Genomic DNA, 17,103 nt, shown 5'->3' on the forward strand with positions numbered 1-17,103 from the left:
ATGAAAGGAAAAGTCAACATCAGTGCAATTTGAACTCACAACATAGAGACAGATGAACTGCTGCTAAGCATTTTGCCTGGCATGCTAATGATTCTGCCAGCTTGCCACCTTAGCAATAATAATAATAATCCTTTCTACTATTGGTGCAAGGCCTGAAAATTTTGGAGGAGGGGTCTAGTTGATTACATCAACCCCAGTGTTTCACTGGTACTTAATTTATCGACCCCAAAAGGATGAAAGGCAAAGTCAACATCAGCAGAATTTGAACTCAGAACATAAAGACAGACAAGATGCTGCTTAGCATTTTGCCCCACAAGCTAATGATTCTTCCAGCTTGTCACCTAACAATAAAATAATAATAATAATAATAATAATAATTGTTTCGAATTTTGCCACAAGGCCAGCCATTTTAGGGGAGGGAATAAGTCAACATCGGCAGAATTTGAACTCAAAATGTAGTGGCAGACGAAATACTGCTAAGCATTTCACCCATATGGTCATTTGACCTACTTGGTATAGTAACCAAATCTCCCTCAAACAATGCCTTTCTGTCTCAGGAAAAGGTCCCATTGGATAATGAAATCTCAGATATATGATACCTAGAACAAAAAAAGACAGGATTGCCATGGCTGCAATGCCTTTCATAAATCTTTCTCAGTCAGAGCTGACCTTGGGCTGAACAGCAGCAGCAAAAAGTAGTTTTCTACAAAAAAATTTTCTTTGAAAACTGAAACTCACTAAAATATAATTTGTTATATTGTTGTTTGGGTGTGGAACTGATGCTAACCCTCTAAACTGATGATTCACTGGTATTTGTTTGGTGTATTAAGTTCTTGTTGCAATTTTCTTTTCTAATGGTATGAAATGATGACTTGACAATCTTTTTTTTTTTCCTTCTTCTTTATCTGAGGCCAATTAAATTCAACCTTTCAAGCTATCTTGTAGTAACAATAGCCACAATGATATGATCACATGCATACAAACATTTATTCTCACATTCATGAAAAATCAAGAAACACTCATGCACAGATATGCGCACACACATGTAGTCAATTATACTCATTGTAGTAAGAGAGAAGAAACATCCAAATATTCAATCTTCGTATCACTGTCTTTAATTTAGTAATCCACAGTTATCATCAAATATTCAATCTCCACATCACTATCTTTAATTTAGTGATCCACAATTATCATCATCATCACCACCATTGGTTTTTCCATGTGCAGCTGTTGAATTTCTAATAAAATGCATATTAAAACCACACATACTTTCTCAGTATATATCAGGAGTGGCTGTGGTAAGTAGCTTGCTTACTAACCACATGGTTCTGTGTTCAGTCCCACTGCGTGGCACCTTGAGCAAGTTTCTTCTACTATAGCCTCGGGCTGACCAAAGCCTTGTGAGTGGATTTGGTAGAGGGAAACTGGAAGAAGCCTGTCGTATATGTGTGTGTGTATGTTTGTGTGTCTGTGTTTGTCCTTCCCAACATCGCTTGACAACTGATGCTGGTAATTTTACATCCCCGTAACTTAGCGGTTCAGCAGAAGAGACCAATAGAGTAAGTACTAGGCTTACAAAGAATAAGTCCTGGGGTCTACTTGCTCGACTAAAGGCAGTGCTCCAGCATGGCCACAGTCAAATGACTGAAACAAGTAAAAGATTAAAAGAATATATTAATTGGTACAAAATAACAAAAGTAACTCAAGAGCCAAAAGTTTTGTGTATAGAAAAAAACATTAAAAAATATGAGATACAGCACAGAATTTTGTCAGTAAACAGGTCACAGTCCCAAAGCGACGAAAATATTTTGGCAAATTAAATATAAATGTTGAAGTGAATCTAACGGTTTTTGTGTGTTCCTTAAATGGCTTATAAACACCTTCCACACTGCAATTGTTTATAAAAACATAATTTTACAAAATTGTGTGATGAGTAGCTTACTTCCTAATAACATGGTTTTAGGTTCAGTCCCATTGCATGGCACCTGGGACAACTATCTTCTACTATAGCTACAGGCTGACCAAAGCCTTGTGAGTGGATTTGGTAGATGGAAACTGAAAGAAGCCTTTCCTATATCTAAGTGTACCTGTGTGTTTGTCCCCGACTACCACTTGACAACCAGTGTTGGTGTGTTTATGTCCGCATAACTTAGTGATTTGGCAAAAGAGACCAATAGAATAAGTACTAGGCTTTAAAAAAAGGGTACTGGGGTGTCGATTGGATTGGCATCATAATCCTTCTCTCTACTTGTTTATGATTATAAAATTATCTTAGAGCAATGCTGTGTTACAATTATTTGAGCACCATCCAAGCGTGATCGTTGCCAGAGCAGCAAACTGGCTTCTGTGCTGGTGATACGTAAAAAGCATCATTCGAGCATGATTATTACCAGCATCGCCTTACTGGCACGTGAAAAAGCATTCGAGTGAGGTCATTGCCAGTGCCGCTGGACTGGCTCCTGTGCAGGTGGCACGTAAAAAGCACCATTTGAGCTTGGCTGTTGCCAGTACCACCTGACTGGCCCTCATGCTGGTGGCACATAAAAGCACCCACTACACTCTCAGAGTGGTTAGCATTTGGAAGGGCATCCAGCTGTAGAAGCTCTGCCAGATTAGATTGAAGCCTGCTGCAGCCATCTGGTTCGCCAGTCCTCAGTCAAATCGTCCAACCCATGCTAGCATGGAAAGCGGACGTTAAACGATGATGATGGTGGTGGCAGCGGCGTCTGCTGCACTACATTTCAAACAGCTTAATCATCATATGGTGCCTAATTCTTCGATATATGTACAGGTTCCAAGACTGAATCTAAAATAAGAATCTTTATTTCTAAACTAACGAAACTAATCTTCATATTCAGTAAACCAGTGACACACACTAAATTGAATTGTCATTATTAAGATTAAAAGTAGTGAATTGGCAGAATCAGTAGATTATCCAATGAAATGCCATGTAGCATTTGCTTACAGCCCTTTACATTCTGAGTTCAAATCCTGCTAAAGTCAACATTGCATTTCATCCTTGCAGTGTCAATATAGACTATTTGTCAAGTACTGAGCTTGATTTAATCAACTAACCCATCCCTACAAATTTGTGGTCTTGTGCCTATGTCAGAGAGTTACTAAGATGATTATTTTCCAATCTGTTAACCTTATCTTAAGATTATATGTTAACATGCTTGCGCACGTACACATCACTCTCTCTCTATCACACACACACACACACACACACAGAGTTTGATTTCAGTTCATCATCGTGCACCTTATTTCTGGATATGTACATGTTCACATATATAGAATAAATTTGTTGTGATTGATAATATTGTTTATTTGTTTAAGGCCTGCCATCATTGAAGTTTCGTTTTGATATTATTGACATATTAAATAAATAGATATTATGAAAGAAATTCCAATGAAAACTTTGCCAGAATTATTGTCAGTTAAATTACTTCAGCAGTCAACGTAATTATTTTCTTGTTTCAGATGAACATTGCTTATTGTTGGTAGAAGAAGGCGTTGTTACAAAAATGTTAAATTTACTCAAGCAACAAGACCGTAAAGAACCAAATATACCATTACTTCATGCAATACTAAGTGCTTTAAGGAACCTTGCTATTCCTTGTAAGTTCTCATTTTCAAGGTTTCACTGTTATCTTTCAAAATTAAACCTTTTCTTCGCTAAGTCTTGTTGAGGAAAATAATGAGGTGTTTTATTTTTATATATTTTATATATAGTTAAAATAGTTATATTTTATATATAGTTAAAATAGTTATATTTTATATATAGTTAGAATAGTTATATAACTAGTTATATCTACTAAATATATATACTCGTTATTAACTTATATGTTAGTTAATAACTAGTATATAGTTTTAATTACACATACTAGTTATATACACTAATTATGTGAACTACTTATAACTACTAATTACATGTACTAGCTATATGCTCAAATTTCTAATTGTGTGTGTGCGCGTGCTATAGCTACTAGTTCTATGTACTGTAATTTTTATATCTATTAATTATCCAAGATATATGTTCTGATTATATGTAATACTTGTATGTACTTAAGCAATATCAAACTGGCATTGTACTTGCTAGGCCCCTGTGCAGTGAGCATTTTCATTTTAAAGTAATAATATGATCAGGTGGAAGCAATGTTGAGTTCATATCAAAGTAAGGGTGAATTATTTGTTTAGGCAAGTTACTTAATTCTACATATCACTATCATCACCATCATCTTCATCATCATCATTCAACATCCACTTTCCATGCTGGCACAGGTGGGTTGATCAGTTTGACAGGATCTGGCAAGCTGCAAGGGTGCATCAAGCTCTATTTTCAGCTTTGGCATGGTTTCTATAGCTCAATGCCTTCTTAATACCTGTCACTTTACAAAGTGTATTAGATGCTTTTTATATGCCACAAGCACTAGTGAGTTTGTTGTGTAACTTGCAAGACAGCAGGAAAAAAAAAAGAGAAAAACTTCCAATACTAAGAGGGGAATATTTGAAAGGAAAATATGGAGGTGAGTGGCTTATTCTAGGTGTTGAAAGGCTGAGGGACAAGGAGATAAATAGCTAAAGGGGATAAAAGGAAGGTAGTAATAGAGTACCAGTGCAAACTGTCATGGTACAAGAAAGTGAACATAAGAGGGGATATGGACAGTGAGGCAGGGGAGTATGAGGATACTTCCGTAAGAGAACAAAAGGTGAGTAACAGATGGTTAAAGATGAGGGTAGAGGTGAATGTAGTGAGTGATAAACAAATGTGAAGGTGCAGTTGAAGAGAAATATTGGTGTGGAGATGGGTAAGGTAGGAGATATAGAAGTGGCTCAGAAAAGAGAATAAATCTGAAGGTAGTGGAATGATGTGTAAGGTGTAGGAGCAGTGGAGAGGGAGTTATAAAGGAACATTAGGGGGCTATAGTAAGTAATTTTAGACATGGGAGAGCATTGAGAATAATAGCAGATAAGAGATATGTTAAGAATGGAGTATAGCAGTGGAGAGTGAGAGAGAGATAAAGAGAGAGCATTGGCTGAAGGCACAGGCAGGAGTTGATTTGTAGAAATAGTGTGGGTGAGGATGATAATGAGAAATGGAAGTGGTTCCAGTGGGAAAAGGGAGGGGATGTAATATGTGCCAATTATGCTCTCAGCTGACCAAAGCAGCTGAGTAGTCCCACCAATGAGTGTGTGTTAGGGGATGAAAATTGGGAGAGCTGCTTGACATGTCAGAGAGTGATGCATGAGGGCAGAAATCTCCTCCTCCTCCTCCCTCATACATAATTCAAATTAGTTCAGAAATACATAATAGATATTGGACTATCCATAAATGCTACCTGTGAGAGACTAGTATCATATACTGGAGAAGATTTTTTTTAAAATCTTGATTAAATTAGTCCAGAGAAAGAAAGGAGTTGTGCTCATGTCTTTCACTTGTCCTCCAAGATTGGTGAGGCTGACACAGTTGACATCACCATTGAACAATTGCAAGTTGATGGCTGCAAGATATATACATACAGTGGAGAGATCTCAAGGATTGGCACATTGAGGAAGAAAGGTTAAGTGTAGGGGTTTATGTGAGGCCTGAGGCAGGCCTATCATCAGACTTTAGTGACTGGAGGTGCTTCAGAATGCTCTGGATGGGTAGTAATTTGTAATAATGCTAAATTGGAGTTTCAAAATAAGTGTATCACTGTGAATCTGAGGGTGCACCATTGAATAACGGGACAGTGCCATTCAGTGCACCTCCTTAGCAGCAGGCATGGCCTGAGGGATGAACACTACATGGGCAATGAGAAAAGGAGAGGTAAGAAAATCATGGTTGCCAGGGAGGCGAGAACATGAAGCTTTTTTTTTCCAAGCATATTGCACACTGGACTAGACTTTCCAATATGTCCTTCCTTTGGTTACAATTTATAGTAATATGTCAAGTAACCTTGTGGTGTTTCCTTTGATGTGTTGTGAATTTGAAAGGTGTAAATCATTGCCAACATGATTTTATCATTCAATAACATCTGACTGTGTTACTTTCTGAGTGTTGTTCTTTTTTCTTTTGTTACAGTGACCAATAAAATTAAACTAGTCAATGCTGGCTCTGTTGAAGTCCTCCTCAGCTTCTCTTCCACCCCTATACTAGCTGTGACATTCAAACTGTTAGGAGCTCTACGAATGTTAGTTGACAACCAAGGTAAGTTAATTACATGCAATTCCTAGCACTGGTAAGGATGAGAGTGGCGGTGATGGTGTTTAGCCCTAAGTTAGTCCTGATCAAGCAGACCTTTGGCTGAAAGTATTCCAGCCATGACCTGTCTGCATTTTTTGCTGTGTGCAGCAGGATACATATTCCAGTGTATTTCTTTTTCCAAGGCAGTAAGTTGTGAGTTGAGGCAAATTTGGCTGATATTTTTAGCAGGTTACTCAATCATGATGAACTCTCTTATTAGCTCATAGTGATGGTGATGTTGGCAGGTGTTATCAGAGTAGTAGATGCACCACACTATAAATATCACATCATTATCATCACCTCCTATACATCATCACTATCAATATGCTTTTAATCTCTTTAATTTAGATCCTGCATAAAGTCCATTAACGAACCAATCTATCATATTTATATATACACAAATATAACTATACTTTTTAAGACAGAGAAGAATTATTTTTAGATCAGAATTCTTAGAGCATCAGGTAAAATGCCTTGTGTTATTTAATCACAGCTGTTACATAATAATTTTTAATTTTACTGAAGTCAACTTGACCTTTCCTTCTACTAGGGTCAATAAAGGAAAGTACCACTCAAGAACTGGTATCAATATAATCAACTATTTCTAACGTGTTATTGTGATTCTGTTAAACATAGTAATAATAATACTTTCAAATTTTGGCACAAGGCCAGCAATTTCAGTGGGGTGGTTAAGTTGATTACATTGGCCTCAGTGTTCAACTGGTACTTCTTTTATTGACTGCACAAAGATGAAAGGCAGAGTTGACTTCAGTGGAATTGGAACTCAGAATGTAAGGACAGACAAAATGTTGCTAAGCATTTTGCCTAACATGGTAACAATTCTGCCAGCTCGTTAGTTTAATAATAATAAGAGTTTCTAATTTAAGCATAGCAGTTTTGAGTGGGAGGAGGTTTAATTAATAACATTGACCCCAGTACTTGACTGGTACTTTATCTCAGTAACCCTGGAGAGATGAAAGGCAAAGTTGAATGTAAAGAACTAGAACAAATTCTGCAAAGCAATTTTTCTGATACTCTGGTTATAATATTATTAACCACAAAGATTGACATTATCATCATCTTTTTTTTTTTTACCTCTACTTCAGAAGAAACTGCTAAACTTCTTGGCCGTGATAAAGTCTTCTTACCTAAATTAGTTGAGTGGTGTAATGTTGAAGAACATGCTGGAGTGAAAGGTCAGTATCTTTTAGATGTTTAATACTGTTTCTGCTATTGCTGTTATCATTGTTGTTGCTACTGTTGATATCATAATTTCTGCTATTGCTCCCACTGTTGTTTATCAGTTCTGAGAATGTGTCTCAGATGCATGAAACTACCACTTCAATATTCTCTGAATCACAGCTGAACTGTAATATCTCAGTAGGTCATTATGCATTAGTTAAATTTCACTTCATCATTTGGTTAATCAATCAGTCAATTGTGTTTGCCAAAGTCCTTTCGTCACCATTTGTGACCTTTTCAGTGACATGCCTTCTCTACTCCTACCTGAAGCTGACTTGGAGTAGAGAAGGTATGTCCTTGAAGAAGTCAAGAATGGCAACGAAAGGACATTGACAAACATGACTGATTGATTGTTTTACCAAATGACTAAACAATTTATTGGTTAGTTGGTTAAATAGCTAACCAATAAATAACCAATATTAAAGAAGTGAAATTGAACCAAGATATGACAAAATCTGTTTCAACACCTAAGTTCGCATCAAGGATCTTGCAAACCAAATACAAAAACAAAATAGCTGAACTGGTTTAAACAGATTTAAAGAAAAACAGACTCCATAGTGACAAAATAGCCTAGTGAACAAGGTACTGGTCATAACATAAAATTTACTGCTGGAGTTTTCTGTTTCTGAACTAGACCTTTATTCTATGTTGCCTCAGATCACACAACTGTCGAAAATAAATGCCAGATTGTTTGGTGTGGGTGTTTCTTATGATAGACCAGTGCTCTGTCTATGAGAAAATTTATCCTCTATCAACTTCACACTAGTCTTCAAAAAAGATAAGAACCAGGGTTGATTTGACTAAAATCCTTCAATGCTGTACCCCAGCACGGCAGCAGTCTGATGACAAGAATTTAATGTATTTGTTGTTTTGAAATTGTTGTTCTGTTTCAATTGCTAGGTGAAGCCACACGGCTACTTGCATGGATAATAAAATACAGCAAAAATGGCGAAGTGATAAAGAATATTGTACGAGCTGATGGTATCCAGCACCTTGTGACTATGGCAACTTCTGAACATGTCCTCATGCAGAATGAAGCTTTGATAGCTCTGACACTCATAATTGGATCTTCCGTTTTAGGTATTGAACTTCAATATAATACAACTATGTTTTTTTTGTGTGTGTGTGTGTGTCTACTGTGGAGAGACAGACCCCTGAGAGTTTTATTAGTTTTGCTTCAACATCTATTCTAAACCACTTCTACATCTATTGCTATAACACCACTAATGGTCACTATTACTACCACTACAAACTAACAAGGGAGACTCCACATGGTTGCACATTCTGTTAAACATAGTAACCAAATCTCCTTCAGTGGTCTTGGATTTCCTGCACAAAGGAAAATGATGAGATGGTCACAGCTGAAATGCAATTTGATCATGAGTCAGCATGATCAGGGCTGACCTGGAACCAAGCAACAAATACTATCATCACTACTACCAACTGTTTACAAGACAAAAATCCCCTTTGACTAAGTAGGGCTCAACTAAGTGTCTGTGTGTATGTGTGCATGTACGTGCATATATATTGTGACCCCCTTCGGTCATGAATGACCATGAGATTACACCTAGAAAGTTACCCTCCGAGGCACAAGTCTGGGCAAGGTTGTTTATGGAAGACCAGCAGTTGCCCATGCATACTAGCCTCCCCTCTCCACACCACCAATGTTATCCAAGGGAAAGGCAAAGGCCGATACAGCTTGGCACCAGTGACATCGCAGCTCATTTATTAACGGGCAAGTGACTGAGCACTCCACAGACACATGTACCCTTAACATAGTTCTCGGGGAGATTCAGTGTGACACAGAGTGTGACAAGGCTGGCCCTTTGAAACACAGGTACAACAGAAACAAGAAGAAAGAGTGAGAGAAAGTTGTGGTGAAAGAGTACAGCAGGGTTCACCACCACCCCTGCCGGAGCCTCGTGAAGCTTTAGGTATTTTCACTCAATAAACCCTCACTATGCCCAGTCTGGGAATCAAAACCACGATCCTTCAACCACGAGGTCATTGTGCCTCCACACATGCATATGCATATATATATATATATATATATATATATATATATATATATATATATATACATACATACATACACACACACACACACACACACATACACATATTTTAACCATACATATATATTAGTTGACAGGTCTTCACCCCTCAGTTTAGGGACTTTATCTTGCAAACTACATGATGGCCTTCTTGGTGTTATTGCCATGTAAAAAGTACCCAATCCACTCTGTAAAATGGATGGTGTTAAGAACACTCAGCTTCTGTCAAACTGTCCCACCTATGCCTGCATGGAAAACAGACATTAAATGATGATGGTGACAATGATAATGTTGATGACAACAACAATGACAATTCTTAATTTTTGAAGAGAGAATCCAAATTATATGTCATATTTTAACTGCCCCATATGAATATATATATATGTGTGTGTGTGTATGTATATATATATATATATATATATAGTATTGTATTTATTTTGATCTGTTATACCATATAACCTGTTATATTCAACTGCAAATATTTATACTTGTAGAAAATGTGCATGGATAAAAAATTTATGTGGTTGTAAGAAAATATATTTTAAAAAGGGAAAGCATTAAAATATGTATAAATATAGAGGATTTGAATAAATATAAAAGAACCACAAGAATATATGAATAAAGAAAATATGTAATTTTTATGTTAAGAATTATTTTCAGGTTTAAAATTTGAATAATTTTACTTTCAGATGAAGCTGCTATGGCTTTGAAAGAAGCAGACCTCATAGAAGTAATTGCCACTCTGTTAAAGAACCAACAAACACTTCCTGATATCATTGCTAATACCTTATCTTTAACTCGAGCCATCGTTCTAGCAGGTTTGTTTGAAGATGCATGTATTGTTCTTCGACTTTTTTTTCATTTTTCTTTTATTTTTTACTTGTTTCAGTCATTGAACTGCAGCCATCCTTGGGCACCACCTTAAAAGGCTTAGTTAAGCAAATCCTGCCCAGTATTTGCTTTTAAGTCTAGTACTTATTCTATCAGACTGTTTTGTTGAACTGCTAAGTTATGGGAATATAAACAAACCAACCATGGTTGTCAAGTCGTGTGTGTGTGTGCACAGGACAACAAACACACATACATACATACATACATACATAGTAGTAGTTGTGATAACTGTGCCGGTGGCACGTAAAAAGCACCATCTGAGCGTGGCGGATGCCAGCGCCGCCTTGACTGGCTTCTGTGCCAGTGGCACGTAAAAAGCACCAACCGATCGTGGCCGCTGCCAGCCTCCCCTGGCATGGAGTGGTTGGCGTTAGGAAGGGCATCTAGCTGTAGAAACACTGCCAGATCAGACTGGAGCCTGGTGCAGCCTCCTGGCTTCCCAGACCCCGGTCGAACCGTCCAACCCGTGCTAGCACGGAAAACAGACGTTAAACAATGATGATGATGATGATATATTGGTCTTCTATGCTGTTTCTTTTTACCAGATTCACTCGCAAAACATTGGTCAACCTAGGGCTATAGTAAAAACCACTTATCCAAGGTACTATGCAGTAGGACTAAATCAGAAACCACATGGTTGCACAGCCATGCCTGCACCTACATTTTGGAAATTGGCACTATGTCGTTATTACCTCTAATTTCATGCCATTTTTTTTTTAATTGATCCTTTCTGACATGACTAAATATAGACTGATATTTCAAAATATCATTTATGAAGAATTCATTTGGAAATTATGAACAATGGTCTTGAAATAGAATTCTTGACATAAATGAGATTGTTATTTTCTCTTTAAATATGTGATGCATGCATTCATGGAAAGAGTGCTGTAAGGCAAAATCATGGTGATTATGGACATTGGCAATAAACATTGCAAAGATTGCTGCAAAGAAATCTCTATAAAAAATGGTACATTGTTTGAAAACGTGTATTGAAATTAGAAGAAATAACTGATCTATTGTACAACACGTATCCATATGAATTCATATGCGTTTTTTTTTTCATTCACTTTCTTTCATTTTGAAATGCAGATTAACAACAAAAGATGCCAACAATTTTCATGTTCTTCCATTTTTGTATTAGTGTTTCTCTTTGTGTCTGCTTCTTCCTCTCCCCCCCCCCCTCTGATCTTATGTAATTTGTAATATCTTCTTTTAATATGAATTTCATATTGTGTTTCTCTTTGTTTTAGCTTCTTCAACTACACCACAATTGACCCAGTGTACACTTCTTGCTTGTGCAGGAATGATTTCTAACATGCAAAGTAAGTATCTGGCTACAAGTACAATTAGCTGGACTAATTAATAACATTTCATTGGGTTTGCTAAACAGCAATTAGCTGGGCTAAATGAAAGACAATTAGCTAGGTTAATTGTACGGAAGATGTTTAAATTTACTGTTGCTTTAAGCCTTTAGAATTCATAATATTTATTCCTTTTGACAAGGCACAAGGGATTAGGTAAAGATTTATGAACTCAGTTCTGTATATTTCTGATATTTTTCTGACACTCCTCACCCTCAAAGGATGACTGACAGTGTTAACTCCTGCCAGATCTCAAATTAAAATGTACATCAACACAGCATGGCTGCGTGGTAAGAAGCTTGCTTCCTAACCACATGGTTCCGGGTTCAGTTCCACTGCATGGCACCTAGGGCAAGTTTCTTCTACTATAGCCTCAGGCAGACCAAAGCCTTGTGGGGATTTGGTAGGCAGAAACTGAAAGAAGCCTGTTGTGTGTATATATGTATGTATGTATATATTTGTGTGTGTGTCTGTGATTGTCCCCCTCACCATCATTTGACAACTGATGTTGGTGCGTTTATGTCCCTGTAACTTAGCAGTTCAGCAAAAAGTACTAGGCTTGCAAACAATAAGTCCTGGGCATCAATTTGTTTGACTAAAGGCAGTGCTCCAGCATGGCCACAATCAAATGACTGAAACAAATAAATGAAATAAATGAAAAAAAATACCCAAAAGTAAATGGTGCAAAACATAAATTTTTTTTATAGCTGGGTGCTTCTAATATTGCTAACCTTTCAACCATACAGTAGGAAGTGGAACCTATTTTATGTCAATCAAGCAATTAGATGTACTTATTAAAGAGTAGGATACAGTGTGTTAGTAGGTTAATGGTGTAGTGTGTTAGAGAGTGCTTATCACTTCAGTCAATTTTGGTGTTTACAGTTACCTGCCTAGGCTCTGCTTCTCATGAGGCTAAGAAAAGCAAATTGTCAAAGTATCGGTCTCTCTGTGACAAGTTTATGGTCGGGCCTGTGGCAATAGAGACCTCAAGTGTTCTTCCCCACCCCCGAACCATATCACTGCTCACCACTATTGGGCAGAGATGCCTATCCATAAATGCAAGCTGCATGAGTCAGGGTGGCTGTTCCAGCATATGTCCCTCACTGTCCTCCAGGACAATACATTTTCCATTTTGTCTTCTGTGACTGTGAGGCAGTCTGACTTACAGGAACCCCAAAAAATGTCTTTTGTATTTTGTATTTTAGCATAGAAATGCAAAAACACCCCATACTCTTTAATCCTGATTTGTGACCCATTTAGTCAGATGGCTGGTGAACAGATCTGATCCATTTGATTACTAAAGGGGTTTGTCAGTATTCTTTTAACTATAGAGAACCAGAAGTGTCACAGAAAAGTGAAAGTATCAATTGATTGACAGAAATTGGCTGGTAACAAATAAAATAAATAAAAAAGAAAATAAAAAATAAGGCAGCAAGCTGGCAGAAACGTTAGCACGCTGGGCGAAATGCTTAGCAGTATTTCGCCTGCCATTACGTTCTGAGTTCAAATTCCGTTAAGGTCAACTTTGCCTTTCATCCCTTTAAGGTCAATAAATTAAGTACCAGTTATGCACTGGGGTCGATGTAATCGACTTAATCCCTTTGTCTGTCCTTGTTTGTACCCTCTATGTTTAGCCCCTTGTGGGCAATAAAGAAATAAGAGATTGGCTAGTAAACATTGAATATAACTAGAGTTGGTGTGAGAATAAATTAGTTTGACATGAAAATAATAAAAATCAGAGAAAGATCTAAGTTATTGCTATTACATTACACAGTTATTGCTATGATGTTATACACTATTGGTAGCAAAGTGGCCAAGTTGTCAGAGCATCAGACTGACATAGTATAGATTACCTTTGTATAGTATGCATGATGTTACAGTTCTTTAGTATCACATAGTTAACATTCTTAACTTCCATATCCTTAATTTGATTTTAAAGGGGGAAAAAAATCAATTATGTAAGTTCACATAGCAATCTTTCATATTATCTGTGTATTTCACTATTAAAAATTTATACACCGATATATACAGACATATTTAATGTTTTTCACTTCTTCCTTCGTTTTTAAATGTATCTTGTTTGCCCTATCCCACATGAAGGAATAAAGAAAGGATAATTATTATTCTTTCATCTCTCTGGGGTTGTATTAGGAGATGTGGTCTTCACTAGCCTCCCCTCCCTCACAGTTCTTTACCTCTTAGAAACAGCTATTATTATTGGGTTGCAGAATCAGTAGAGCACCTGCATACAAACATCCTAGACTACATAAAAAAAAAATACCACTCAACCTGATTACTCACAATATACTCTAACCTCTGATCCATAGATGGGTTGTCTTCTTACTCTACTATAATGGCCTCTACTCCAAGGACTTGGTTGATCTCTTCTCATGCCCACCTAACTCCCTCGTCTTTCCTCCTCTCATCACTCATATCATGCTGAACTCCACAGTTCATCCACTCATCACTTTATTCTTAGTCTTTCCTTCCCAGAATGTCAGCCCATTGGAATTTTCTCCTCATCCCTATTTTTTGTACAGCCATTAACTTATGATTGTTTAAGAACATCAGCCATATCAATCCCACTTCAGCTCCTCTCTCCAAACCAAACCAATAAAATATTTAAATTTTTTTTGGTATTTAGTTATGGCTATTTAAATTCTGAGTTCAAATCCTACCAACATCAAGTTTACCTTTCATCTTTCAAAGTTGATTAAATTGATTTTATCCCCTACACCAATATTTTTATTAGAAATCATTACTATTATGTACTCAGTTATAAACAAGCCTTGGAAACTATTAGGGCAAAGGTAAATTAGTCATTTACCAATAACACTCCTTATTTCTTTACTACCCACAAGGGGCTAAACATAGAGGGGACAAACAAGGACAGACAAACGGATTAAGTCGATTACATCGATCCCCAGTGCGTAACTGGTACTTAATTTATCGCCCCCGAAAGGATGAAAGGCAAAGTCAACCTCGGCGGAATTTGAACTCAGAATGTAATGGCAGACGAAATACGGCTTCGCATTTCGCCCGGCGTGCTAATGTTTCTGCCAGCTCGCCGCCCTAACACTCCTCCTTTAAGGAAAAATGAGATTGAGTACTATGCTATTTTTGCAGCAATTTTGATCTTGGAATGGCTTGTGGAAAAAATTTCTAAGTGTGTACACCGAGTATCACTGACCCACAAGATTCTGATAACATCTGAAGTGTTTCTACAGAGCAACAGAATGTATCATAATCTGTAAAATGCATCAATTTCTTTCTGGCTCTTTATGTGTTGAGGTTAACTTTATCTTTCGTCTTTCTAGGATTGATAAATTAAGTATTAGTAAAGTACAAGTGTTGACTGTTCCTCTCCAATAAATTTCAGCCCTTGTGCCTATATAAGCAGCTATTATTATCATCACTCATATACCTAGCATTTCTGTTGGCTTTGTGACATTACACATTATTTCACTTTTAGTTTTACAGCTGTTAATATATAAATATAGAAAAGAAATTTTCATTAATGAAGTGTGAGGAATAGAGGAGGCTGACTAATAAAGGAGTAAAACCTGATAAATCTTGTTGCATGGGCAATGTTGATATTTTGTGTGACTGTATGGTTAAGAGGTTATCTTTGCAACCACATGATTTTGGGTCAAGTTCTATTATGAAGCACCTTGGATAAATGTTTCCTACTATTTGGTAGGTGAAAACTGAAAAGAAGCCTTTCATATAGCTATCTGTGTGTGTTTCCATGTGTTTCTGTCTCTTTGTCCTGATATTGCAAGCTCAATATGAATGAACATCACAGTCACATAAGCAGAGCTGTTTGCCTGCAATCGCCTGTCCAGGACTTGGAGAATAAAGAAAGGATAATTATTATTCTTTCATCTCTCTGGGGTTGTATTAGGAGATGTGGTCTTCACTAGCCTCCCCTCCCTCACAGTTCTTTACCTCTTAGAAACAGCTATCATTATTATTATTATTGGTGGTGGTGATGGCAGCATCTGTACAGTGGGTTGCAGAATCAGTAGAGCACCTGCATACAAACATCCTAGACTACATGCTTAGAAACAGGTGAGTTGGCAACTAGAAGACCATTTCGCTGTAGAAAATCTACCCTGATGGGTCCTGTTCGACCTAGACAAGCATTGAAAAGCAGACATTAAAACACTAATGACGATTTTTATTTTGTTTTCACATTTCTTTGCAGGTAATTTACGCGAGGAACTGATGTGTGCTGGAATCCCTGATCTGGCAAAACAGTTGACATCTCATGAAAATGAAAAGGTCCGGTCTGGAGCTGAGATGTTGTTAAATGCTTTAGAAGAAAATTCTATGGAACAAAGCTGAGTAAGATGATGCAAAACAAAGATGCAGATTTCAAGTTTTATGGGTTTTTTTTTTTTCTTGGTATTTTTTTTTTCCCAGATTTTCGTACAGTTCGAACTTTCAGACTGATAAACCTTTAATGTCAACCAAAAATCCGGTGGAGATGTATTTGTGCATGTGTGTGAGCATGTATGGGATTGGAAAACAATGGTCTTTAAAAACTGAAATTTGAAATTTGACAAGAAACTTGAAATTTAAAACCATAAAATATATGAAAACTTTTATTAGAATTTCAGTTCCAAATTCCTTTTCAATTATGGGTGTTATTTCTCTCATCCAAACACATGCACATACATACACTCACATGCACACACACATACACACACACATTTCACAATAAAACTAATCTTACTTTAATCACTCTGAAATTTGAAGCCGAAAGAAAAGAAAGAATGTTGGAGAAAATACAGAACAGAAACAAAAAAAAAAAAGAAAAATAACCTTGATGTGAAAATTCCATTCCTGGTTAAAGCAAACAAACAGAAAAAGTATTTAAAAAAATGATCTCAAGTCTATCAATAAGCTTTCTTTGTGTTCTGGTCATTTGGCACTATCATGATAACTATTTATTTTTCATAAACATAAAGGAAATTTGATGTATTTACCAGTTTTCAGATTCATTTCAAAAATGTTGCTCAGTTTTCAACCATATAATTTTCCTTTCAACTAGCAAAAAGCTTGCTGTTCTCATTTTTTTTTTTTCATCTTCTTCATTTTCTCGTCCTCTGTCGTCTTCTTGATATGATCATCGTGGACATCAAATACCATTTAATTTGTCTTGCTTTACTGAATAACTTTTCTCTTGCCATTAACAAGAACAACTTCATATATTTTTCTTATTGTAGAAACAGTTAAAAACATTTTTTAAATAACAAAACGCATCAACACAAGGTATAAAAACTATTATAAAGAACAATAATAAATAATTAAATTTAAAATATTT

At 36.6% G+C, this 17,103-nt stretch overlaps 1 protein-coding gene across 1 annotated transcript in view; it reads left to right on the plus strand.

Moving 5' to 3' along the window:
- LOC115212319 (rap1 GTPase-GDP dissociation stimulator 1-B) overlaps nt 1-16,597 on the plus strand; it is a 94,446-nt gene extending 77,849 nt beyond the window's left edge. Inside the window, exons 10-16 of the mRNA XM_029781182.2 lie at nt 3,481-3,618; nt 6,065-6,190; nt 7,333-7,422; nt 8,369-8,548; nt 10,212-10,340; nt 11,664-11,735; nt 15,982-16,597. Coding sequence (XP_029637042.1) covers nt 3,481-3,618; nt 6,065-6,190; nt 7,333-7,422; nt 8,369-8,548; nt 10,212-10,340; nt 11,664-11,735; nt 15,982-16,121 — 875 coding nt within the window. The 3' untranslated portion in view covers nt 16,122-16,597. The remainder of the gene's footprint in view (nt 1-3,480; nt 3,619-6,064; nt 6,191-7,332; nt 7,423-8,368; nt 8,549-10,211; nt 10,341-11,663; nt 11,736-15,981) is intronic.
- The last annotated feature ends 506 nt before the right edge of the window (nt 16,598-17,103 follow it).

This window comes from Octopus sinensis, linkage group LG5, assembly GCF_006345805.1.
Source record: "Octopus sinensis linkage group LG5, ASM634580v1, whole genome shotgun sequence".
Taxonomy (NCBI): Eukaryota; Metazoa; Mollusca; class Cephalopoda; order Octopoda; family Octopodidae; genus Octopus; species Octopus sinensis.